Consider the following 24992-nt stretch of genomic DNA (forward strand, 5'->3'; position numbering starts at 1 on the left):
TTTTAAAACTGTGAAAAACACCGAATGAGCTCACACGGAGCCTCCTGTCAAGTCTACAAGGGCACCTTTGGATCAATCAGGTGTGTTCCAGTCTGACAAAACCGGTTTGTAAATGGAGCAAAGTTTACACCAACAGGAAATAGATGCTTTTGAAATGAAGAGCGGAGAGTTGGCAGGTGGGGCCTATGTTTCCCCCACCCATCCTGTTTCCATGGCAACCTCAGCCACTAGCCATACCTATCAAAGAGGTCTCAGTCAGCTGGTTGGAGTCTGTGCTATCGGTTTTCCAAGTCTGCTCATTAAAGCAGGGGCCACTCGCGCAGGAACTACAGCATATATAAAAATGCCATTCAGCCCACCTGGTCCATGTTGGCGTTTATGCTTCACACAAGCCTCCTCGCAGCCCTTTCCACCCTCTAATGTATCTCTGCTTTTCACCACAACCACTCCCTGCGGTAGCGAGTTCCATATTCTCACCACCCTCTGGATAAAGGAGTTTCTCCTGGTTTCACTATTAGGATTAATAGATTTTCTTTTTATTTAGGACGCTTAATTTTGGACATCCCCCCCCCCCTCCTACATTTAGAACATATGAACAGGAGGAGGCCATTCAGCCCCTCGAGCTTGTTCTGCCGTTCAGTAAGATCACGACTGAACTGTAATCTAACTTCATATACCTTTGCCCCACATCCCTTAATGCCTTTGGATAACAATTTATCAATCTCTGATTTAAAATTAACAATTGATCAAGCATCGATTACTGTTTGTGGAAGAAAGTTCCAGACTTCTATCACCCTTTGTGTGTGCATCGCAAATGGAGGGAGAGAGACAGGCCAAACATTGACACTCTTGCCTCCTGGGTCATGAGAAGAAGCCACATTAATATAGGATCTCTCACTGATGTGATTTACGGCCAATTTGAAGTGTCGTCACTGTTGTAATGGAGGAAACTCAACAGTCAGTTTGCGCAAAGCAAGATCCCACAAACAGCAATGTGATAGCAACCAGATAATCTGCTTTTTTTTTGTGTGTGATGTTGACTGAGGAATAAATATTGGCCAGGACACTGGGGAGAACTCCTCTGCTCTTTTTCAAAATAGTGGCCATGGCTCGAGCAGGCAGATGGAGCCTTGGTTTAATGTCTCATCCAAAAGACTGCACCCCCAACAGTACAGCGCTCCCTCAGCACTGCACTGGAGTGTCAGCCTTGGTCTTTGTGCTCAAACCCTGGCATGGGACTTGAACCCAGAACCTTGTGATTTAGAGGTGAGCATGCTACGCAGTGAGCCACAGCAGACACACCTCCTCTAGTTCTTTTGACAATTTTTTAAATATCTACGATCCCTAGTTACTGCCCAATTGCCAGAAGAAATAGTTTCTTCTATTATTATTAATTCTCAGAATGCAGGCATCTCTGGCTGTGCCAGCATTTATTTCCCATCTCTAGTTGCCCTTGAGAAGGTGGTGAGCTGCCTTCTTGAACCGCTGCAGTCCATGTGGTGTAGGTACACCCACAGTGCTGTTAGGGAGGGAGCTCCAGGATTTTGACCCAGTGTCAATGAAGGAACAGCTGATATATTTCCAAGTCAGGATGGTGAGTGGCTCGGAGGGGAACTTGCAGGTGGTGGTGTTCCCATGTGCTCGCTGCTCTTGTCCTCTTAGATAGTAATGGTCGCTGGTTTGGAAGGTGCTCGCGAAGGAACCTTGATGAGTTCCTGCAGTGCATCTTGTAGATGGTACACACACTGCTGCTACTGTGCGTGAATGGGAGTGAATGTTTGTGGATGTGGTGCCAATCAAATGGATTGCTTTGTCCTGGATGGTGTCCAGCTTCTCGAGTTTTGCTGGGGTTCTATTCTTTCAAAACTCCTCTCAATTTCAAACATCTCTGTTAAATTTCCCCTTAACCTTCTTTGCTCTAAGGAGAACAATTCCAGCTTCTCCACGTAACAGAGTTCCTTCATCCCTGGTATTATTATGATAAATCTCTTCTGTACGCTCTCTATCCATTAGCCCTCACTTCAAAGGGACCGGAATACAAAGGGGGGGAAGTTATGTTACATTTGTGACTTGGAGGGGAACTTGCAGGTGTCTCATGTGTCTGCTGCCCATATCCTTCTAGTTCCTCCATGGCTGTCTGCCTTGCCTTGGTGAGGAGGCTTGCACACTCTGACGATCCTTTGTGTGCTGCTGTTAGGAACTCCCTACTCCTGGTAGGGTCACCCATGGTGGCAAGGTCAGGGGAGCTGTCAGACAAAGTGCAGTCTAAAACAGAACAGGCAAAGGGAGACTGTGTGTCTCAGTGGCGGTGTAGGTGGGAGAAGGCTGCAGCAGCACAATCGCCCCTGGTCATCGTGGCTTGATACATCACCGACACCTGACCACCAAATCATCAAGATTGGGTGGACAGTGATGGCGTCCCTAGGTCCCCACCGAGTCATGTGCAGATTTCTACCAGGGTCCATCTGCCAAGTCCTGCGGCAATAGAGGATTGGTGATGGGGACAGCGCGGTGAACGTGGGAGCGCCTGGTTAAGAACTGACCCATGAAGGTCGTTGGACACCTGCGTTGGGACAGAGGTGTCTTTAGTTAACAGCATCTGTGACTGAGCAGTCCTCTTCAGAATACCCTCTGCTCATCCCAAATGGGGAGGAGACTGGAAGAAAAGAGTTCTAAGGTGGTAGAGGTTGTAGGTTTGGAAGGTGCTGTCGAAGGAGCCCTGGTGAGTTGCTGCAGTGCATCTTGTAGATGGTACACACACTGATGCTACTGTATGTCAGTGGTGGAGGGGGGTGAATATTTGTGGATGGGGTGCCAATCAAGTGGGCTGCTTTGTCCCGGATGGTGTCGAGCTTCTTGAGCATTGTGGGAGCTGCATTCATCCAGGCAAGTGGAGAGTATCCCATCACACTCCTGACTTGTGCCTTGTGAATGAGGAAACAATTGGCAAGACATGGGAATTAATACATAATGAGTCATCGCAGTCTCAATTAGGTGAACTGCTCGGAATAACATCTCTACATTTTGTCCTTATCTGTGCATCCAGGACACATTCAGTCATTAAATGGGGAAATGTCAAATGTGTTAAGAAAATAGGTTCAGTAATTTGCTACTGACAATTCTGACCTTTTATAAACTGGCTTTTTCCAAAAAATGGGCAGGAACTGGGACTTTAATCATTGACAGCTAACCTAAGGCAAGTTTCCGCAATAATCAGCTTCTACCTGACATTGGGATGGTCCATATTTGCTTTAATTCCACACCCCCCCCCCCCCCCCCTTCCCCCCACACCAAGTGAGTACCTGAGAGTGACCTTAAAAAGGGACAGGTCAGATTAAACAGAGCTTTAACTTAGCGACAGCATGTTACAGCTCTGTTGCAAATATCCCAGACTCCCTGCATGAGCATCAGCAAGAAAGGCCCTGTTTACAAGCAATACAGTCTGGGTTAATTCTAAACAAAAACAGAATTACCTGGAAAAACTCAGCAGGTCTGGCAGCATCGGCGGAGAAGAAAAGAGTTGACGTTTCGAGTCCTCATGACCCTTCACAGGGTCATGAGGACTCGAAACGTCAACTCTTTTCTTCTCCGCCGATGCTGCCAGACCTGCTGAGTTTTTCCAGGTAATTCTGTTTTTGTTTTGGATTTCCAGCATCCGCAGTTTTTTGTTTTTATCTCTGGGTTAATTCTGTCACCTCTTTCCTCTGTTCCCTGATAGTTGCGGGATACTCCAAGGGGTTAAATAAAGAAAGGGAAACAGGGCCAAGGCCCAGAGTGTAGGGCAATCTACTAACTGGCCTTTCCAAGCTGTGGAATGTGTCCGATCAGGATCACATGTCAGCCCCTTTGTTCGGAACAATACAATGTGTAGACTTGACGGCAGTCACTATCCTGTGGGGACTACCCTGGTTTGTGTTTTTATCTTTTCAAAAACTTCCTATCATTGATCTTAGTAAACAATCTGTTCTACTCCAAATAAACCCCGCAGAGTTTCTAGTTCCTCTCGTGTTCTGTCACTATCAATCGTGGCTTCACCCCTTAGCCTAGCGTGAGTGAAAACAGGCAACCTGGTCATCGCGTTGCTGTTTGTTGGATGTTGCTGTACGCACCATGACCTTCATGTTTCCATATTTTACGAGAGCGACGGCGCTCCTGAAGTAATTCATTGGCTTTAAAGTGCTTTGGGACGACTAAGGTTGTGAAAGGCGCTATATAAATGCAATTCTTTATTTTATACGTTAATTCCTCGTTTGCCTTAATCGCCAAGTTGCTGCTCCCTCTGTAGGGTTTTGATGGGGCTGGGAGTGTTGGGGTGGGGAGGTAAGGTGACGTGTTCAGTCGCAGGGTAGATGAGGAGATATACCCTTCCATATCCTCTGGACAGTCCAGAATAAGGATTGCAGATCAAGTTGAGGGAATGACTGTTTTAGACCGAGATGAGAAATTTCTTCACTCAGAAAATTATAAATCTTTGGAATTCTCTAACCCAGAGAGATGCAGATGCCCAGCCATTGAGTATATCCAAGGCTGAGACCGATGAGGTTTTTAGATACTATGGGAATACTGCGGGAAGTTAAAGTTGGGATAGAAATCAGCCGTCAGATTGAGAGGAAATTAGGGTTTCAGTTCAAACAATCACAGGATGGTTACAGGATAGGAGGAGGCTATTTGGCCCATCATATCCATGCTGGCTCTCCCCGTAAGAGCAGCTTGTACTAGTTCAGTTCCCCCACTTTTTTCCTGTAACCTTGAAAAATTTCCCTCTTCAGCTCTTTGTCCAATTTCCTTTTGAAAAGCTAAGATTTGACCTGCTTCTAGAAGCTGAGTGGGAAACAGTATAAGACGCAGTGGTATACATGTGAGGAATGGGTTCCGCTTCCAAAAACACACAGAATCAGAAAGGTCTGTGGTTTTCGTTCTAGAATTTTCTGGCCTGTTCCGGAGTCTGACCTGCGGCGACCAGAGAGATTTGGAATATAAACAAAAGAGTTGACAAGGTTGACAGGTGTCTGGGGAAGTAAAGGCAGTTAACACGCCATCATTGCTTGATTCAGTCAGGCTTTGAGCCCCAGTGAATGAAATGAGGCTCTCCATTTCCATCTCCCTCCATACTGCATTGTCCTTTGTGGGATCTTGCTGTGCGTACACTTGCCGCCAAGAGACCCAGGGCTGCTTGTGTGCAAATTTTTGAAGGTGATAGTGACAAGTTAACAAAGCATATGGGATCCAGGCTATATGAATAGCGACATAGAGTACAAAAAGAAAGGAGGTTACATTAACCCTTTATGAAACACAAGTTCAGCCTCGACTGATGTATGGCTTCCCATTCTGGGCTCCAGGCTTGTGGACGGATTTGGAGAGGAGATTTGCTAGAATATTCCCAGGGATGGCGTTTGCAGAATGACATTGAGCTATGTGGTGGGGATGATGAGAACATGACCAAGTGTTTGGAGTACTGGAGAAAAGCTTTGGAAGACAGGAGTATGAAGACCAAAGACCCAATTTATGGACTGACAATTTTAGCCCAGGGAAGAGGATCAGAGTGAAGGTGTAAAGAATCTGGGTGAAGACGTGCAGAGAGTGAATAGCTTCAAATACCTGGGAAGTATAGGAATGGAAATTAAGCAAAGGGTTTTCTCTGGTTGGAGTAATTGGAAGAAGTGCAATTTTGGTATTATTGCTGAAACTGAAAGGAAGAATCTACAAGACGGTTGTGAGACCAGCCTTGTTATATCGTGCAGAAACTTGGGCAACATCAAGAAGAGAGGAACAATGACTGGATACTAATGAGATGCGGACTGAGATGGATGTGTGGAGTAATGGGAAGGGACAAAATAAAGAGCTGGTGCATCAGGGGATCAGTGAAGATTGTGGGAGCATCAAAGAAATAGAAGTGATTGAAATGGTATGGTGATCTGATGCAGAGCGAGAGAGAGAGAGGGAGGAAATGTGGTGAGGGAAGTGATGGAGATGGGACTGGCAGGAAGAAGGACAAGGGGAAGACCTAAGACCAGATGGAAAGATGCAGTGGTGAGAGACATAAATGCAGCCGGCTTGGAAGAGGAATGGGTGACGGAGAGGGGGGGAGAATTGCGATCAACCAGCATTGTGGTGACCCCACGTAAATTGGGAGAAACTGGAAAAAAAATCAGGTTCCAGGGTTGAGGGATTTCAGCCTCGTGGATGAACTGGAGAAGGTTAAGAGGAGATTTGATAGCAGTGTTTAAAATAATGAAGGGTTTAGATAGAGCAAAAAACCAGAAACTGTTTCCAGTGGCAGAAGGGTTGATAACCAGGCGACACAGATTTAAGGTGATCGGCAAAAGGGCCAGAGGTGATATGAGGAAAATTTTGGTTACACAGCGAGCGGTTCGAATTTGGAAGGCATTGTCTGATACAAAAGAATTGGATAAATGAAAGAAAGACTTACATTTTTATAGCGCTTTTCACGACCACAGGACATGACAAAGTGCTTTGCAGCCAATGAAGTGCCTTTAAAGAGTAGTTGCTGTTATAATGTAGGAAACACAGCAGCCAGTTTGCGCATAGCAAGATCCCACAAACAGCAATGTGATGATGACCAGGTCATCTGTTTTTGTGACGTTGGTTGAGGGATAAACATTGGCCAGGACACTGGGGAGAACTCCCCTGCTCTTCTTCAAAATAGTGCCATGGGGTCTTTTACATCCACCCAAGGAGGCAGACGGAGGCTCGATTTAACATCTCATCCTGAAGATGGCACCTCCGCACTCCCTCTGTACTGCACTGGAGTACTCAAGGAGAAACAAACTATCAGGATATGGGGAAGAGCAGCAGAGTGAGTCTAGCTGGATCGCTCTTAAAAGGAGCCAGTGCAGACTTAACAGGCTGAATGGCCCCTTTCTGTGCCTCACTGTTCTAAGATTCTGTGATTCACCCCTTCCTTCACTCCCTTACTCACCATGTTTCCTAACACCCTGTACCAGTGGTGCTCAGTGTGTGAGTATGCGTGTCCCCACCCAGAGTAAATATGCTTATATGATCCCTCCCTGTCTCTGTAATCTCCTCCAGCACCACAACCCTCCAAAATCTCTGCGGCCCTCTAATTCTGGCCTGTTGTGCATCCCCGATTTTTTCTGTGGCTCCACAATTGACTGACGTGCCTTCAGCTGCCTGGGCCCTAAGTTCTGGAATTCTGTTCCTAAACCTCTCCCCCCTCACTTTCCTGATTTAAGACACTTCTTAAAACCTACCTCTTTGACCAAGCTTTTGATTGCCTGTCCTTGCATCTCGTTACGTAGATCAGCATTTCTGTAGAATGGTGCTCTCTTTGAATCACAAAGGCACAGTTTGGCTCCCTTGCTTAAACTCTGAGTCAGAAGGTTGTGGGTTCAATCCCTGCATCAGGACTGCAGCAGTTCAAGAAGGCAGCTGACCACCACCAACTCAAGGGCTACCGGGGATGGGTGATAAATGCTGGCCTAGCCCCGTGGTGCCCACATCCTGAGAATGAATAAAAACAACAATAATCTAGAGCCAGCGCTTCAAGGCAGTACTGAAGGAATAGAACAATGTCGGGGTTGTTGTTGGTTTTTTGGAATGATTTGTTGAATTGAAACCTCGTTTGCCTGTTCCCATCAAATGATGTAAAGGAATATTATGACATTATTCCAAAGAATGGGGGTTTGGGGAGGTTCCTCATGTGCACTGGGACAACATTCCTCCCTTAAACAACACCATCAAATTAACCAGATTATTTGCTCTGTTAATTCACTCTTCTCAAGTATCATTCCGCCACTGAGGCAAATCTGTCCATTTTATAAAAATTCATTCTCGGAATGTGGGCTTCGCTGGCTGGGTCAGCATTTATTGCCCATCCCTATCTGCCCTTGAGAAGGTGGTGGTGAGCTGCCTTCTTGAACCGCTGCAGTTCATGTGGTGTAGGTACACCCACTGTGCTGTTAGGGAGGGAGTTCCAGGATTTTGACCCAGCGACAGTGAAGGAACGGTGATATATTTCCAAGTCAGGATGGTGAGTGGCTTGAAGGAGAACTTCTTTGTTCCCATCTATCTGCTGCCCTTGTCCTTCTAGATGGTAGAGGTCGTGGGTTTGGAAGGTGCTGCCTAAGGAGCCTTGGTGAATTCCTACAGTGCATCTTGTAGATGGTACACACACTGCAGCTACTGTGCATTGGTTGTGCAGGGAGTGAATGTTTGTGGATGTGATGCTAATTAAGCAGGCTGCTTTGTCCTGGATGGTGTCAAACTTCTTGAGTGTTGTTGGAGTTGCGCTCATCCAGGCAAGTGGGGAGTATTCCATCACACCCCTGACTTGCACTTTGTAGATGGTGGACAGGTTTTGGGGAGTCGGGAGGGGAGTTACTCATTGCAGAATTCCCAGCCTCTGACCTGCTCTTGTAGCCACAGTATTTATATGGCTAGTCCAGTTCAGTTTCTGGTCAAAAGTAGCCAGTCCACCGGGTATCATTGCTGTATACCTTGAGGTTAGCTAAGGATAATTGTCAGTGAGGGAGTAAAAACAGAAAATGCTGGAAAAACTCAGCAGGTCTGGCAGCATCTGTGGAGAGAGAAACAGAGTTAATGGTTTGAGTCCGTCTGACTCTTCAGAGTTTTAGTGAGGGAGGTTTGACTGATCAGCTGCTGTTTATTAAATTTCAAGCTCCAGATGGGAAGGAACTTGGCTTTAACTTCTTTAAAAACACTTTAGGGACTTTCAAAACTTCAATTTGGAAATTTGCATTTCCTCTACTGTCTGGGAATTCAATAGGGAGGGTGAGGCCAACATTTGTTGTCCATCCCTAATTGAGAAGGTGGGGGTGAGCTGCCTTCTTGAACCGCTGCAGTCCCTGTGGTGTATGTACACCCACTGTGCTGTTAGGGAGGGAGTCCCAGGATTTTGAGATCAGGAGCTGAGTGACCCTGGAAGAACACAAACTAAGCATCGATGAGCAGCTATTGCAGAGTAAGTGCTGCTGGACTGCACTGTCAAAGGCATCTTCCGTCATTTTGCTGATGTTCAAGAGTAACCTGATGGGGCAATAATTGGCCAGATTGGATTTGTCCTGTTCTGTTATGGACTGTACATATGTGGGCACTTTTCCACCAGATGCCAGTGTTGTAGCTGTACTGGAACAGCTTAGCTTAGGGATATGGCTAGTTCTGGAACACATGTCTTCAGTATTATTGCCGCAATATTGTCAGAGCCCATAGCCTTTGCAGTATCCAGTGCCTTCAGCCATTTCTTAATATCATGTGGAGTGAATCAAATTGGCTGGAGACTGGCCTGTGTGATGCTGGGGACCTGAGGAAGAGGCAGAGATGGATCATCCATCAATCAAGGGGATTTGAGTACAGGAGTAAAGATGTCTTGCTGCAATTGTATAGAGCCTTGGTGAGATTGCACCTGGAGTATTTTGTCCAGTTTTGGTCTCCTTACCTAAGGAAGGATATACTTTCCATAGAGGGATTGCTGGAATTGTCCTATGAGTAGAGATTGAGGAGACTGGGTCTGTATTCTCTAGAGTTTAGAAGAATGAGAAGTGATTTGATGGAAACATAAAAAAATTCTTACAGGGTAGATGCAGGAAGAATGTTTCCCCTGGTTGGGGGGGTGGGGGGGGGGGGGGGGGGTGGGGGCGGGTTTGGGGGTGGGGGTTTCTAGAACCAGGGGGCACAGTCTCAGAATAAGAGGTAGGCCATTTAGGACTGAGATGACGAGGAATTTCTTCACTGACAGTGGTGAATCTTTGGAATTTTCTACCCTAGAGGACTGTGGAGGGTCAGTCATTGAGTATGTTCAAGACAGAGATCGATAAATCCCTAGATATTAAAGACATCAAGGGATATGGTGATAGTGCAGGAAAATGGCATTGAGGTAGATGGTCAGCCATGATCTTGTTGAATGGTGCAGCAGGCTTAAAGGGCTGAATGGCCTACTCCTACTCCTATTTCTTATGTTCCTGTTTATGTTCCTTTCCAAAACTTTTCTGGCAGAAGATGGTTGCAAATGCTTTAGCCTTGTCTTTTGCAAAGTTTTGGACTTTGCAATAATGTCTATAATGAAGCTCTGCCAATTGGTTGTGTCTAATTTTCTCAGATTCCCATCCCTACCTGGAACTGGGGTGATGGTGATCAGTCCCCTGGGGAAGACCAGTACCCTCCAAAGCCCAGGTTAGGCCATTGGGAATATAGTGTCCATTCTCCTGTGGGCTGAATTTTTGGGAAATCCCCATTGGGTTATTAATGGAAACAAGTCTCGATTTCAAAGACGAGGGAGGATGAAGATTGTGTAGGACAGGACCATCCCAGAGTTCAAGAGAGTGAAGTGACATTCATGGACGGCTTTTACTTTCTAAATGAATTATTCTTTGTATTTTTCAGTCTTGATTCTTGAGAAGGCAGAAGGTGATGATCTGGCCAACAAAACTTTGAAGATCACGGATTTTGGCTTGGCACGAGAGTGGCATCGCACCACCAAAATGAGCGCTGCAGGGACCTACGCTTGGATGGCTCCAGAAGTCATCAAATTGTCCCTGTTCTCCAAGGGCAGTGACGTGTGGAGGTAACGGGAACACTGCAAACTGAGCCGGACTCAACTCCGTCAAAAGCTAATGCTCAAAAACTGAGAAAGGCATCAATATTCCAGCCATCCCGAGGGCCGAATTCTCTCTCCATCGCCAAGTCCGCCCACTTCCAACTCCGTAACATCGTCCAGCTCCACCCCCACCTCAACCTATCGCATGGACTGGCCATTCCAGTACTTCCCTGGCTGGTCTTCCCTCTTGCACTCCCCCATAACCTTCAACTCTGCTGCCCATACCCTAACTCGCACCCAGTCCTGTTCACCCATCACCACCTGTATACGCTAACCGACGTTGTCGCCCAGCCCGGCAATATCTCGATTGTAAAAAAAATTTCCATCCACATTTTCAAATCCCTCCCCATCCCCGCCACCTCCTCCAGCCCCACAGCCCTCCGAAGTATCTCCACTTCTAGCCTCTCGTGAGACCTCGCTTCCTTCACCTCAGCATTGGCGGCCGTCCCATCAGCTGCCTAGACCAGGAATTCCCTTCCCAAACCTCTTGCCCATCTCTGTCCTCCTTTAAGGCACTCCTTAAAACCTACCGCTGGCTGTGTATTTAGCCATCCACTGTTACCTCACATCTTTTGGGTTGGTGTTAAGTTTGTTTCAGATCCCCATGATACACAACTAGGATGTTTTCCTGCATTGAAGGTGCTATATAAATGCAAGTTGCTGCTGTTGTTGTAGCTTGGTTAGTATATGTAGGAGGGGGAGGTGGTGGTATAGTGACATTGTCACTGACTAGTATTCCAGAGACCCAGGGTAATGCTCTGGGGATGGCAGATGGTGGAATTTGAACCCAGTAAAAATCTGAAATTCAAAGTCTGATGATGACCCTGAAATGATTGTGGTAAAAACCCATCTGGTTCACTCATGTGAAAAACCCATCTGGTTCACTCATATCCTTTAGAGAAGGGAATCTGCCATCCTTACCAGGTCTGGCCTACATGTGACTCCAGACCCACAGCAATGTGGTTGACTCTTAAACACCCTCTGAGCAAGGGCAATTAGGGATGGGCAATGAATGCTGGCCCAGCCAGCGACACCCACGTCCCGTGAACGAACACATAAACAAGTATCGAGTGTGAGACTGAAACATTCACAGACCCAGGCAGCTCCTCGTGTTCTCGAGCAAGTTTAATTCTCCTTTTGCTCTCCTTCTCAGTTTTGGGGTCTTGCTGTGGGAGTTACTGACGGGGGAGGCACCATATCGTGAGATCGATGGACTAGCTGTGGCTTACGGAGTGGCTGTAAATAAATTGACCCTTCCCATCCCATCCACCTGCCCTGAGCCCTTTGGAAAACTCATGGAAGGTAAGAGCGGGTATGATCTCATTACAACGTTATCGCATAGAGAGGATAACTTCCAATTATTACATGAAGTGGTCACCAGCAAAGCTGAGTTCCTTTACTGTAGATGTGTTTGGTGACAGATTGTTGGAATTCGGACGCACACAGCCGACCGTCGTTCACCTCAATCCTAGCTCAGCTGGTCACCATCGAACAATCGTCCCTCTTTGAGATGCCACTGGAGTCTTTCCACTCCCTACAGGAGGACTGGAAGCTGGAGATCCAGGAGATGTTCAATGAGTTACGGACAAAAGAGAAGGTAAACAAGCAGGTGGGGCTTGCAGGTTCATAGCAGCACGAGGTCAACTGTCCTTCACTGAGGGTGGAGAACCTGGACAGGGCATTAGGAAGCCCATCACCTCCCTCTAGATTGTCTGACAACCATCATCGATTGTTGTAAAAACCCATCTGGTTCACTAATGTCCTTTAGGGAAGGAAATCTGCCCTCCTTACCTGGTCTGGCCTACATGTGACTCCAGACCCACAGCAATGGGTCAACCCACAGCTGACTCTTAACTGCCCCTCTGAAATGGCCCGGCAAGCCACTCAGTTCAAGGGCAATAAGGGATGGGCAACAATGCTGGCCTTGCCAGTGATGCCCACATCCCATGAAAAGAATAAAGAAAAGACATGAATGTTAGTCTTGCTCCCAGAGATGCCATCAGGTGAGGGAACGATGGGATTATTCATGGCCTGGCAAATCCATGGGTAACCAGTGAGGTCAAAACAATCAAATGGAACTGAGATGGATTGAGCTGGTAAATGACCCTCTCTGTCACATGAATCTGGAGTATAAATTCAGATTGTAACATTATGTAGACAACCATATAAAGGGTCACCCCAAACATTTTTGGTGGACACAGCAATTTTCATTGTGACTGAATATCTGATCCATGTTTCTCTTCACTCTTACTGTCTAAAAATGCTGAACTTTGCTAGCGCCAGTCAGAAGGTAAGATCTTCCATTTTAAAAAGTATCTTCTATCCTACAGTTATAAATATTAATCAATCATCTGTGCCATTGCACAGGAGCATCTTGAGCAAACTTAACCTTCAACTATTGTGGGGTTAGGGACAGCGAATGTAACTCCACCAGAGTGCACCCAAGTAATTCAGCCCCCATTTTTAAAGTCTTTGATTTTTGACCTTGTTCTGATGTAATAACCTGGGATTATTTATATTTGTTACATTACAAAACGGAAGGTAGTTTGGAAAGCGTTTATTTGAACATTGGAATTTCTCTGCAGCACCAGCTAAGGAGCTGGATGAGACTGAAATGCGGCACTGCAGCGCCACCACTTGGTGAAAGGCTGTAATTCCAATGTGACGTTTACATAGGAAAATTCCACAATAAATGTGGAGACAAGAAATAAAAAATTGACAATATAACGACAGAAAGTGGGGTTTTCTTGTTGTGCCTTTGTGCTCTTCCCTTGGAGAACAGTGTGAAGCAGTGGGAGGATTCACAGTCTGCTGGGCTGCAATGTGAATATTCCTTCCATCATTGTACCAGCCAAGAGAGTGGCGAGTGCTCAGTGATGGGGGGTGTTTATGGACTCCCACAAACCATATGATGAGGGGAACCCCACCCACACTCACTGGGTGTGTATACACCACTGGATGTCAACTCAGAGTTTGGAGACAGTCTCTAATGGCCCGGGGCACTGTTTTAAAATTAGGGGTCGCCCTTTTAGGACAGAGATGAGGAGAATTTTTTTCCCTCAGGGGGCTGTGTGACTTTGGAACTCTCTGCCTCAGAAGGTGGTGGAGGTGGGGGTCACTGAATATTTTTAAGGCAGAGATAGATAGATACTTAGGCAAGGGAATCAAATGTTATTGAGGTTAGATGGGAATGTGGAAATCGAAACACAAGGAGATCAGCCATGATCTTATTGAATGGTGGAGCAGGCTCGAGGGGCTGAATGGCCTCCTCCTGTTCCTATTTCTTATGTTCTTTGGACAGTTTGGACGTAGCATTTGAAACCTCCCACTTTGACTCAACAACAACAACTTGTATAGCACCTTCAATGTAATGAAATGTCTTACACCGCTTCACAGCAGCATTATAAACAAAGCGTGACATCGAGCCATCATAAGGAGGTATTAGGTCAGGTAATCAAATCTTGGTCAAAGAGGTGGGGCTTAAGGAGCATCTTAAAGGAGGAGATGTGGGTAGAGAAAGGCTTGGAGAAGTTTAGAGGAGGAATCCCAGAGCTCGGGGCCCAGGCAGCTGAAGGCACAGCCGCCAATGGCAGAGCGATTCAAGACGGGGGAAGCTCAAGAGGCCAGAATTAGAGGAACGCAGAGATCTCGGAGGGTGGTGAGGGCTGGAGGAGGTCACAGGGATAGGGAGGGGGTGAGGCCTTGAAGGGATTAGAAAGCAAGGATGAGAATTTTAAAATCAACACGCTGCTTGACTGGGAGCCAATGTTCAGTGAGCAGCGCAGGGGTGAAGGATGGTGGAGGTTGTTAGGGGCAACATGCAGAGTGTTGGAAGACCTCAGGTTTGTATAGGGTAGAATATGGGAGATCACCCGGGTATGAGTTGGAATGGTTGAGTCTCGAGGTAACAAAGGTGTGAAGGGGAATTTTAGCTGATGGGTTGTTGGGGGGGGGCTGAAGTCAGGCAATATTACAGAGGTGCAAAGAGGCAGACTTAGCGATGACACGAATGAGATCAGAAGCTCATCTCGGGGTCAAAGGTGACACAAAAGGGCAGGAACGGCTTCCATTGAGCTAGTGGCCCCACCCCAACGGGCGGCATGGGCTGGTGCAGAATTTGTTACGTATAAATGGATCAGCCGATCTTCCTGCTTGTTCACAGTGCGAGGCCGATCGGGATTAGCACCACCTCCCTGTATCTGATCCCTTTGGTTTCAGGAGCTGCGGAGCTGGGAGGAGGAGCTGAGCAGAGCAGCTGTCCAGCAGAGGAACCATGAAGAAGTCCTCCGGAGGCGAGAGCAGGAGCTGGCCGAGCGCGAGATCGACATTGTCGAGCGGGAGCTGAACATTATCATGCGACAGCTGTACCAGGAAAAGCCCAAAGTCAAAAAACGCAAGGGGAACTTCAAGAGGAGCCGGTTAAAGCTAAAAGATGGAAACCGGATCAGCTTACCGTCCGGTGAGTGTGGCATCTCCGCCAGGGGGAGCCGGGGCCAATCGGTGGAGGGACCCGGTCCGAAAGGGGGAGACTTGCATTTCTATAGCACCTTTCATCGGCTCAGGGCTGCCCAAAACGCTTGGCAACCAATGAAGCGCCTCGTTTTTGGAGTGTGCTCGCTGCTGTAATGTCAGGAATGTGGCAGCCAACTTACGCACAGCAAGATCCCACGTTAAGCAACCTGGCAATGCTCAGATAATCGGCTTTTGGTGGTGTTGGTTGAGGGATAAATATTAGCACCAGGACACAGGTTGGGGTTGGGTGGGTGGGGGGGGGCGGGGGGGGAGAGCCACCGCCCACCACCAACCCCCCCCACCCCGCTCCTCTTTGAAATAATGTCACGGGATCTTTTACATCACCCCCAGAGGGCGGGGCTCATTCAGCTTCTGGGTTTCTCTCTTCCTCCTGACAAACCCGCTCGTCCCCCAGCCCAGCACTGCCCTTCCCTCCCTTCCTCCCCCTCACCCAGAGCCTAGTCTTCATGTCCTAGACAATCAAACACAGATTTTTCACTCAATCCTAGTAATACTCTACTCCATCCCCCCCCACCCCAACCTTGGAATAACACTCATTGGGAAAACTCTAAGCCGAAATATCAGTCGGCTATTTAACCGTGGGGGGCAGATATCAACGCCCTAATCCTACCCTCAGCCAGATTCTCCAGGGCCCTCCCTGTAACTCAGGACAAGGCGAGGAATCAAACTGGGATCTTCCTGTTCCTTGTAGCTCAGTTCCACACTGACCCATGATGCTAAGGTGGGTGGGGGTGGGAAGGATGTCTCCTTGTTTTAATTACTCAGTGGAACAATACATGAACAGGTTGGGCCTCGTCTGATTGGGGTTTAGAAGAATGAGAGGTGATCTCAGGGAAACATATAAAATCCTGAGGGGGTTTTGGTGGGGTGGATGCCAAGAGGATGTTTCCCTTCCTGCGGGGAATCTAAAACTGGGGGACTCGGTTTAAAAATAAGGGGTCTCCCACTTAAGACGGAGATGAGGAGGAATTTCTTCTCTCAGAGGGCCAAAAGCCTATCGAATTCTCTCCCCCAGAGAGGAGTGGATTCTGGGTCATTGAATATATTCAAGGCTGAGTGAGACAGATTTTTGATCGACGAGGGAGTCGAGGGTTGGGGGGTGGGGGGGGAAAGGGCAGGAAAGTGGAGTTAAGGCCACAGCCAGATCGGCCATGAACTTCTTGGATGGTGGAGCAGGGCTGAGGGGCTGAATGGCCTCCTCCTGCTCCTATTTCTTATGATCGTATGGGTGGTGCCTGGCGCCGAAAGATAACAAAGATTTCTGTTTGTCCGCTAGGGTTTGAGCACAAGATCACAGTGCAGGCATCGCCGACTGTGGACAAGAGGAAGGGTCAGGTGGCAGATGGATCAAGTCCCCCTGGAAGTCCCATCATGATCCCCAGGCTAAGGGCAATTCGGCGTAAGTTGTTGTTGTATGTATCTCTGCACCACTAGCACCAGCTCAGTGATGCCAGGGTCTTAATTAAGCAGAAGCATTAATTACAGCTTCAGTGACAAGTTAAAATGAAATCCAGTGTTGCTTAGTGGGTTGGTGTATTTAACTTTTGAGTATATTCGGCTATAACTCCTCAAACTTGTAGCTTAACAAAGGCGAATTTATTCCTCACCGTCAGCTCTCTATCCTAAGGTACACTATCAAACCCCTTCATAATTTTAAAGACTTCTATCATATCACCCTTCAGTCTCCTCTTTTCGAGAGAAAAGAGCCCCAGCCTCTTCATTCTCTCCTGATAGTTGCAACCTCCCTCAGTTCTGGTGGCCTCAGTTGAACTTGGTGAGGCCTCACCTGGAAGAATTGTGTCCGGTTTTGGTCTCCTTGCCTAAGGAAGGATATACTCGCCGTGGAGAGAGAGCAACGAAGGTTCGCTCAAATTCCTGGGATGGAGGGATTGTGCTGTGAGCGAAGATTAAATGGATGGGACCCTTATTCTCTGGAATCTAATAGAATGAGAGGTGATCTCATTCTGACATTGTCATAGGGCTCGACAGGGTAGGTGCAGGAAGGGTGTTTCCCCTGGTTGTTGAGGGGGCAGGCAGGGTCTAGAACCAGGGCCCAGGGTCTCAGAGTAAGGGGCAAGCCATTTAACACTGAGCTGAGAAGGAATTTCTTCACTCCGAGGATGGTGAATCTTTCAGCCTCACTGTCCCTCTGGGACAGAGAATTCCAATCATTGAGTTTACTCAAGACTGAGATCGATGAAATTTCTACATATTAAAAACGTCCAGGGATACAGGGACAGCGCAAGAAATTGGGGTTGAATGGCGGAGCAAACTCGAAGGGCTGAATGGCCTCCTCCTGCTCCGATTTCTTACGTTCTTATGTTAACTCGAGCTCGGTACCACGTTCACCCACTGTACCGGGCGGGCTGCCTGGGCTGCAGACGGGGCTGGGGGAGGGGAGTGGGCTCTCGTGGGGTCCGAACCTGGGCACCAGGGGCCCTCGAAGTGCAGGAAACGTGATTCTATTTTTGTCCTTGGTCCTCACCTGCTGTTTCTCTTCTCCAGTTTGAGTTTTGAGCCTGGAGGTTTTGGGAAAGGGCTGCTATTGAAAGGGCTGCCTCACTGGGGGATAAATCCCAGACCTGACCATCAAAGATCTGTTTCTGTCTGCAGTGGGAACACTGCCCAGGCGTTTATGGGCAGATGAAAGAGGAAGGTTAAAGAAACGGAAAGCGCTGACCTCAAATCCTCTGGTGGAAAATATAAAAATGGAACAATGCTGCCCTCTTGTGGCTTTTATATGTACAGGTATAAATTGCAGATCTCTGGAACTCAGGAAGTCCCAAAGCGTTTTTCAGCCAATTAAGTACTTTTTTTTATTTGAAGTGTAGTTGCTGTTGGTATGTAGGAAATGTGGCAGCCAGTTTGTGCACAGCAAGCTCCCACAAGCAGCAATGCGATAATGACCAGGTCATCTGTTTTTTTTTTATGTTAACTGAAGGATAAATATTGGCCGGCACATTAGGGAGAACTCCCCTGCTCTTCTACAAAATAGTGTCACTGGATCTTTTAGGTCCGCCTGAGGGCAGACCGGGACTCAGTGGAAAGATGGCACCTCCGACAGCGCAGCACCCCCTCAGTACTGCAATGGGAGAGCCAGTCCAGATTTTTTTTTGGCTCAAGCCTCTGGATTGGGATTCGAACCTACAACCTTCTGACTCCTTGGTGGGAGCGCTGTCCACTGAGCCGCAGCAGGGTACCCTAAGGAAAACAGTCTGCAAAGAGCCTTGGTGGTGCTGTGCTGTTGAGATGGCCGGGTGCGGAGTGTAACTGCTGAGCGCGGTAGCTAAATGTGACCTACCGACAGCTAATCGAGCTGCTTCTTCCCCACAGTGACACCGGGTGAAGGCAGTCAAACCTGGGGACGCAGCACCATGTACAAACGTGAAGAGTTCGAGGGCCACAAGAAGAAAGGGCGAACCTGGGGCCCGAGCTCGACACAGCAGAAGGAGCGGCTGGGCGGGGAGGACAGGTAACAATCATCATTCTGGAATAAGGCGGCACTTCTGCCCTGTCCCCAAAACCACCCCCCCCAACTGGCAGCCACTATCAACCCTTTCTGATGCTCCCGGAATAGGGTTGGGGATAAAATACTAGGCCAACATCCCATTAGCCCCTTTAATAGGCCCAACAGTGATAGATGGCTGGAGAAGGTTAACCTGTATCCGAGCACGGCTCTCGAACTTAAACCGTTTAAACCTGCAGCACTGAATTATACCAGGACTAACCCAGGTTAAAAAACATGGAAGGTTCCACAGATTGGGCCAGTGTTGCTTTGGGTTTAGGAGATTAAGAGGTGATCTAACCAAGGTCTTTAAGAGATTAAAGAATTTGATTGGGTCGATAAAGAGAAACTATTTCCTCTGGGTTGTGGTGGGCAAGTCCAGAACAAGGGGGCTTAACCTTAAAATTCGAGCCAGGCCGTTCAGGGGTGATGTCAGGAAGCACCTCTTCACACAAAGGGGAGTGGGAATCTGTAACTACCTCCCTGATAAAGCTGCTGAGGCTGGGGGTCAACTGAAAATTTCAAGAGTGGGGTGAATTTTGCTGAATCAGGGGATCGAGAGCTGTGGATAAATGGTGCCGATTATGGGTCACTCATGATCTAATTGAATAGTAGAACAGGTTTGAGGGGCTAGATGGTGACCTCCAGTTCCTGTGCACAATAAAACCAATTAGAAACGTCACAGTGAATTGATGTGTCTCCTACATCAGCTATGTCGCTCAGGCAGGGAATGTCTAAATGCTGGACCTGTTCATAATGAGTCATTATTACCTACATATTATTGGTGACTGGACCACATCTCTGCTTCCTTCAAAACCAAGAATTGGGTATATTTATTCTCAAGGTGAGGCCACAGCTCTGAACAAAGGGACACTTCCTCCTACCCAGCACTCACCTAAATCAGGTTCAATATGAGTGTAGCTCCCTCTACACTGTCCCCATCAAACACTCCCAGGACAGGTACAACACGGGGTTAGATACAGAGTAAAGCTCCCTCTACACTGTCCCCATCAAACACTCCCAGGACAGGTACAGCACGGGGTTAGATACAGAGTAAAGCTCCCTCTACACTGTCCTCATCAAACTTTCCTAGGACAAGTACAGCACGGGGTTCGACACAGAGTAAAGCTCCCTCTACATGTCCCCATCAAACTTTCCTAGGACAAGTACAGCACGGGGTTCGACACAGAGTAAAGCTCCCTCTACACTGTCCCATCAAACGCTCCCAGGACAGGTACAGCACGGGGTTCGACACAGAGTAAATCTCCCTCTACACTGTCCCATCAAACGCTCCCAGGACAGGTACAGCAAGGGGTGAGATATAGAGTAAAGCACCCTCTACACTTTTCCCATCAAACACTCCCAGGACAGGTACAGCATGGGGTTAGATACAGATTAAATCTCCCTCCACATTGTCCCCATCAAACACTCCCAGGACAGGTACAGCACGGGGTTAGATACAGAGTAAATGTTCCTCTACACTGTCCCCATCAAACACTCCCAGGACAGGTACAGCACGGGGTTAGATACAGAGTAAAGCTACCTCTACACTGTCCCCATCAAACACTCCCAGGACAGGTACAGCACGGGGTTAGATACAGAGTAAATGTTCCTCTACACTGTCCCCATCAAACACTACCAGGACAGGTACAGCACGGGGTTAGATACAGAGTAAAGCTCCCTCTATACTGTCCCCATCAAACACTCCCAGGACAGGTACAGCACGGGGTTAGATACAGAGTAAAACTCCCTCTACACTGTCCCCATCAAACACTCCCAGGGCAGGTACAGCACGGGGTTAGATACAGAGTAAAGCTCCCTCTACACTGTCCCCATCAAACACTCCCAGGACAGGTACAGCACAGGGTTAGATACAGAGTAAATGTTCCTCTACACTGTCCCCATCAAACACTCCCAGGACAGGTACAGCACGGGGTTAGACACAGAGTAAATGTTCCTCTACACTGTCCCCATCAAACACTCCCAGGACAGGTACAGCACGGGGTTAGATACAGAGTAAAGCTACCTCTACACTGTCCCCATCAAACACTCCCAGGACAGGTACAGCACGGGGTTAGATACAGAGTAAATGTTCCTCTACACTGTCCCCATCAAACACTACCAGGACAGGTACAGCACGGGGTTAGATACAGAGTAAAGCTACCTCTATACTGTCCCCATCAAACACTCCCAGGACAGGTACAGCACGGGGTTAGATACAGAGTAAAACTCCCTCTACACTGTCCCCATCAAACACTCCCAGGACAGGTACAGCATAGGGTTAGATCCAGAGTAAAGCTCCCTCTACAGTACCCAGTCAATGAGCCTCGGTCCCAGCCTCAGCTGAGCACCTCACTCTGCACCAGCCTGGCCTTGTGCTCTCCCCCTGTTGTAGTGAAGTTTCCAGTTTGGGCCCATTTGGTTTAATGGGCCCCTGTGTTCACTTGGTCTTGAACTGAGTCCAAATCCAGTCCTTAATCAACATGGACACATGTCATTTAAGTTGCTGTCGGCTATAACGGCTGATGTGGCGAGCAGTCTGGCTCGATGGGCCGAATGGCTCTTCCGTTTCCTAACACTGTTTCTTTGCACCTACAGGTTGAGGTCTCTGGGGGACGGCAGCAAGTTCTGGTCATCGAGTGCCCCGAGTTTGGGGAAAGCCCCCCGGCACATTCCAATAACCATGGGGTTTGCCAGCCTCACGGAGATGGGTAGGTGCTGAACTTCCATTGGGATATTTGAGAGGGAGGGAAGGGGGAGGGGAAGGGTGTGAAAATGGCCCCTTCCTCCCACTACCCCAGGGACATTGGGAAGTGAATTTAATCTCGACCAGCGCGGCTATGGGGGCGAACAGTCGGACTGGAACTCCCGCCAGAGACTGGAAAGTGCGGATGTTGGGGGTGGGGGTGTGAGGGGGGGGTTGTAGAGAGTGTGTTGAGTGAGAAATGAGTGGGGGATAGATAGGCTGAATATTGACACACTTGTCTCCTGGCTTCTGGCAAGAACTTGCATTTATGTAGCGCCTTTCACAACATCAGGACATCCCAAGGCACTTTGCAGGGCTTGAGACACATTTCCTGAAGCGTAGTCACTGTTGGAAGGTAGGAAACACAGTGAACGTTCTGTGCACAGCAAGCTCCCACAACAGAAATGGGATAATGACCAGACACACTGTTTTTGTGATCTTGGTAGAGGGATAATTATTGGCCAGGGCACCGGGGAGAACTCCCCTGCTCTTCTTTGAAATAATGAGATCTTTTTTTGCCTACCCGAGAGGGCGAACGTGACCTCTGACTGTGCAGCACCCCCTCGGTACTGCGCTGGGGTTGTCAACCTGGATTCTGTGCTCAAGTCTCCCGAGTGGGACTCGAACCCACCTACAGCCTTCAGACTGAGAGGTGAGCACCACGCCGAGCCACTGGCTGACCCACGTGAACATTCCTTCACTGGCTGCCACCTCTTGAGGACGTTAAAGGTGCTACAGAAATGCAAGTCGCTGATGTTTAGTTTGGCCCACCCCGGTTAGTGCGGCTCAGAGTAAAGCTTGACTTCTTAACTCAGCTCCATCTCTCTGCAGAGGGTCAGAAATTCCAAAATCCAAACCAGTCACCCTTTGTCCTGGGTTTCCCTGAAAGCGAAGCCAACATCCTGGACGACAGCTCCCCTGTCATCTACACCCTGGGTGAACCCAAACCCGGCTCCCAGCGCCGGAGGAACGACCTGGTGCTGCTGGGCTGCGCCAACGTCCTCAGCTCAGTGGGCCTGAGCTGCGACCTTTTGACCCTTTGGAGACAGCAGGTCCTGCAGGACGAGCAGGACGCCAAGGAGGAGAGGAAGAAACGGGACGGGATCTTCCAACGCACCGGCCGCTTCCGCAGCAACAGCAGCAACAGCAGCAGCAACAGCCCCCCTAGCCGCCTGGTGTCCAGGAGGGACGAGTCCATCCTCCCCTCGCTGGAGGGCTCCTCTTCCGTCACCCTCCTCTCCCTCTCCTCCATCTCGGACTGCAACTCCACCCGCTCGCTCCTGCAGTCCGACAGCGATGAGACCGGCGCCTGCGGGACGCCAGACAGGGCCAGGAGCCTCTCGCGGACCCCCTCGGCCGCCAACACCACCAACCCCCTGGTCGACCTGACAGTGGAGACGTTCAAGAAGGACCCCAAGCAGTCGCTCACCCCCACGCACGTCAGCGCCTCGTCCGCCGTCAAACGGGGGCACAGGAGGATCCCGTCGGACAGCGCCATCCGGCAGCAGACACAGACCCAGACGCACAGGAGGACTCCATCAGACAGCAGCACCCAAAACCTGGTGGACGCAGGTAAACTCCAACCTCGATTAAAAATCAACCTGCACCGTGGTTTCCTACGCCTTTGTCATTATATATGTTCAGTTTTCTCAAAAGTCTTTGAGCTTCAAGCACAAGATGTAGATTTTATTCTTAACTCAACCTCTTAGACTTAAGTCTAAACTTTGTTTAAAAAATTTGACCAATGCTGTGTCCACCTTGCTCACCCTTTCCCTGTGTCCCAGCTTTGGTACCGTCCCTGACTTTACCATCGACACTGATGGGTTAATGGGGATTGTATCTCCCTTGGGAAGGGTGTTTCAGATGAGGGACTGGGCGACAGGAAAAGATCAGGCTCAAACCAGCCTGCACGCTGATGGCTGGTCTTCGCTGAGTCAACAACAGGGCTTTCAAATTATTCTCAGCATCTTTCTTTAGGCTGAGGAGTTGGGAGGGAGAGGGATAGGGCCCAGTGGGTTCCCATTCCCGATTTGTCCACAGGTGGAAAGGGAGTGGGAATGTGGACAGGTCAGAAGACGTTTCTACTTGTGGGTGAGCCCAGAACTCGGGGCCATCAATATGAGACAGTCACTAACAAACCCAATGGGGAATTCAGGAGAAACTTCTTCACCCAGAGAGTGGGGAGAATGCGGAACTCGCTCCCACTGGGAGTGGTTGAGGCGAATGGGATAGACAGATTTAAGGGAAAGCTGGATAAACACGAGGGAGAAAAGAATAGAAGGATATGGTGATGTGGATAAGAACAGAAGAGACAGGAGCAGGAGTAGACCTTTCGGCCCCTCGAGCCTGCTCCACTGTTCAATACAATAATCACGGCCGATCCTTGGCCTCAATTCCGCTTTCCTGCCCACTCCCATATTCCTTGATTCCCTGAGGGAGCAGAAATCTTCATCTCAGCCTTAAATATATACAACCCTATGGGGTAGAGAATTCCAAAGATGGCTGTAAAGGAGAGGGAAGAGTGTTGTGGAGCATAAACATCAGTATGGACCAGTTGGGACCAGTATGGACCAGTTGGGACCGGTTGGGATGAATTCCGGTTGTTTTCCAATTGTCTTAAATCCATATTGTCTGGTTACTGACCGTCTGGGTCCCCCATTGTCCAGTCCACCTGCTTCCATTCATTTTTTTTCCCTTCGATTCACCCTCTAGGTGTTCCCAAGGATTCCACCGAGATCCCGCGCCTGCCGGATCCAGCCTCCTTCCTGCCTCCGATCCTGCGGCGGAAAACCTCGGAGCGGGACGCGATGCTGGAGAGGCCGAAGACCCTGGAGTTTGCGCCAAGGCCCCGGCCTTCAGCCAGCCGCCCGCGCATCGACCCGTGGCGGTTTGTCTCCTTCACCAGGACTCACAGCGCCTCGCCCGGCAGCAGCGCCGACACCCCCAGCAACACCGACTCTGGCGACGAGCGCCTCGGCACCTCCTGCCCGTCCGCTTTGGACACCGGCTGCGTCCGGAGTTTGCTGGACATCGACCTCGAGGGGCAGACAGCTGACGGGACAGTGCCGCTCTGCCGTGCCGACCTGGCCCTCCACAAGGAATCGATCTACAACGTGGAGGAGGGTCACATGCGCTGAAACCGCTAGGCCGCAAGCCTGTTGCCTCTGGCAACCAGCCAACCACTTGACCTGCAGCACTTGGCCCTTTGACCTTGGCTTGACAAGACCCAGTGTTCTGATTGGACGGTTTAAAATTTGAACTGTCCAATCCGTATGCAAGACCAAGAATCCAACTGCCTGATTGGATGAGAGTCAACCAATGACTGGGCTCAGCGCTTAAATAGTCAGCTCCAAAGTTATAGAAATGACCTGGACTGTGCAATAATGAACCTTCTGTGACCCTCTGGTGGGGGGTGAGGGGTGAGGGGTGGGGGCCAATATTTCAGCACAATAGCCTTTCAAAGCAGTTAATGATTGTGTGGTGGATTTAGGGTTGCCAACTCTTCTTGGGCCTATCCCTGGAGGCTCCATCCCATGAAATCCATCAGGTTCCCCCCAGTCAAAAAGCCTTCCCACCCCCAACGTTTCCAACATGTTTATAGCTAATAAAGGAGT

At 48.9% G+C, this 24992-nt stretch overlaps 1 protein-coding gene across 2 annotated transcripts in view; it reads left to right on the top strand.

Annotated features, from left to right (window-relative positions):
* map3k10 (mitogen-activated protein kinase kinase kinase 10) overlaps window positions 1–24770 on the top strand; it is a 56528-nt gene extending 31758 nt beyond the window's left edge. The window contains exons 2-10 of one of the 2 annotated variants that reach the window (XM_041179324.1): window positions 10381–10561; window positions 11748–11896; window positions 12016–12203; window positions 14813–15053; window positions 16404–16526; window positions 18461–18599; window positions 21231–21343; window positions 22210–22950; window positions 24091–24770. In XM_041179324.1, coding sequence (XP_041035258.1) covers window positions 10381–10561; window positions 11748–11896; window positions 12016–12203; window positions 14813–15053; window positions 16404–16526; window positions 18461–18599; window positions 21231–21343; window positions 22210–22950; window positions 24091–24515 — 2300 coding nt within the window. In that variant the 3' untranslated portion in view covers window positions 24516–24770. The remainder of the gene's footprint in view (window positions 1–10380; window positions 10562–11747; window positions 11897–12015; window positions 12204–14812; window positions 15054–16403; window positions 16527–18460; window positions 18600–21230; window positions 21344–22209; window positions 22951–24090) is intronic. The other variant, XM_041179325.1, reaches the window with a different exon arrangement.
* Window positions 24771–24992: the final 222 nt, after the last annotated feature.

The sequence above is a fragment of the Carcharodon carcharias genome, chromosome 34 (genome assembly GCF_017639515.1).
Source record: "Carcharodon carcharias isolate sCarCar2 chromosome 34, sCarCar2.pri, whole genome shotgun sequence".
NCBI lineage: Eukaryota > Metazoa > Chordata > Chondrichthyes > Lamniformes > Lamnidae > Carcharodon > Carcharodon carcharias.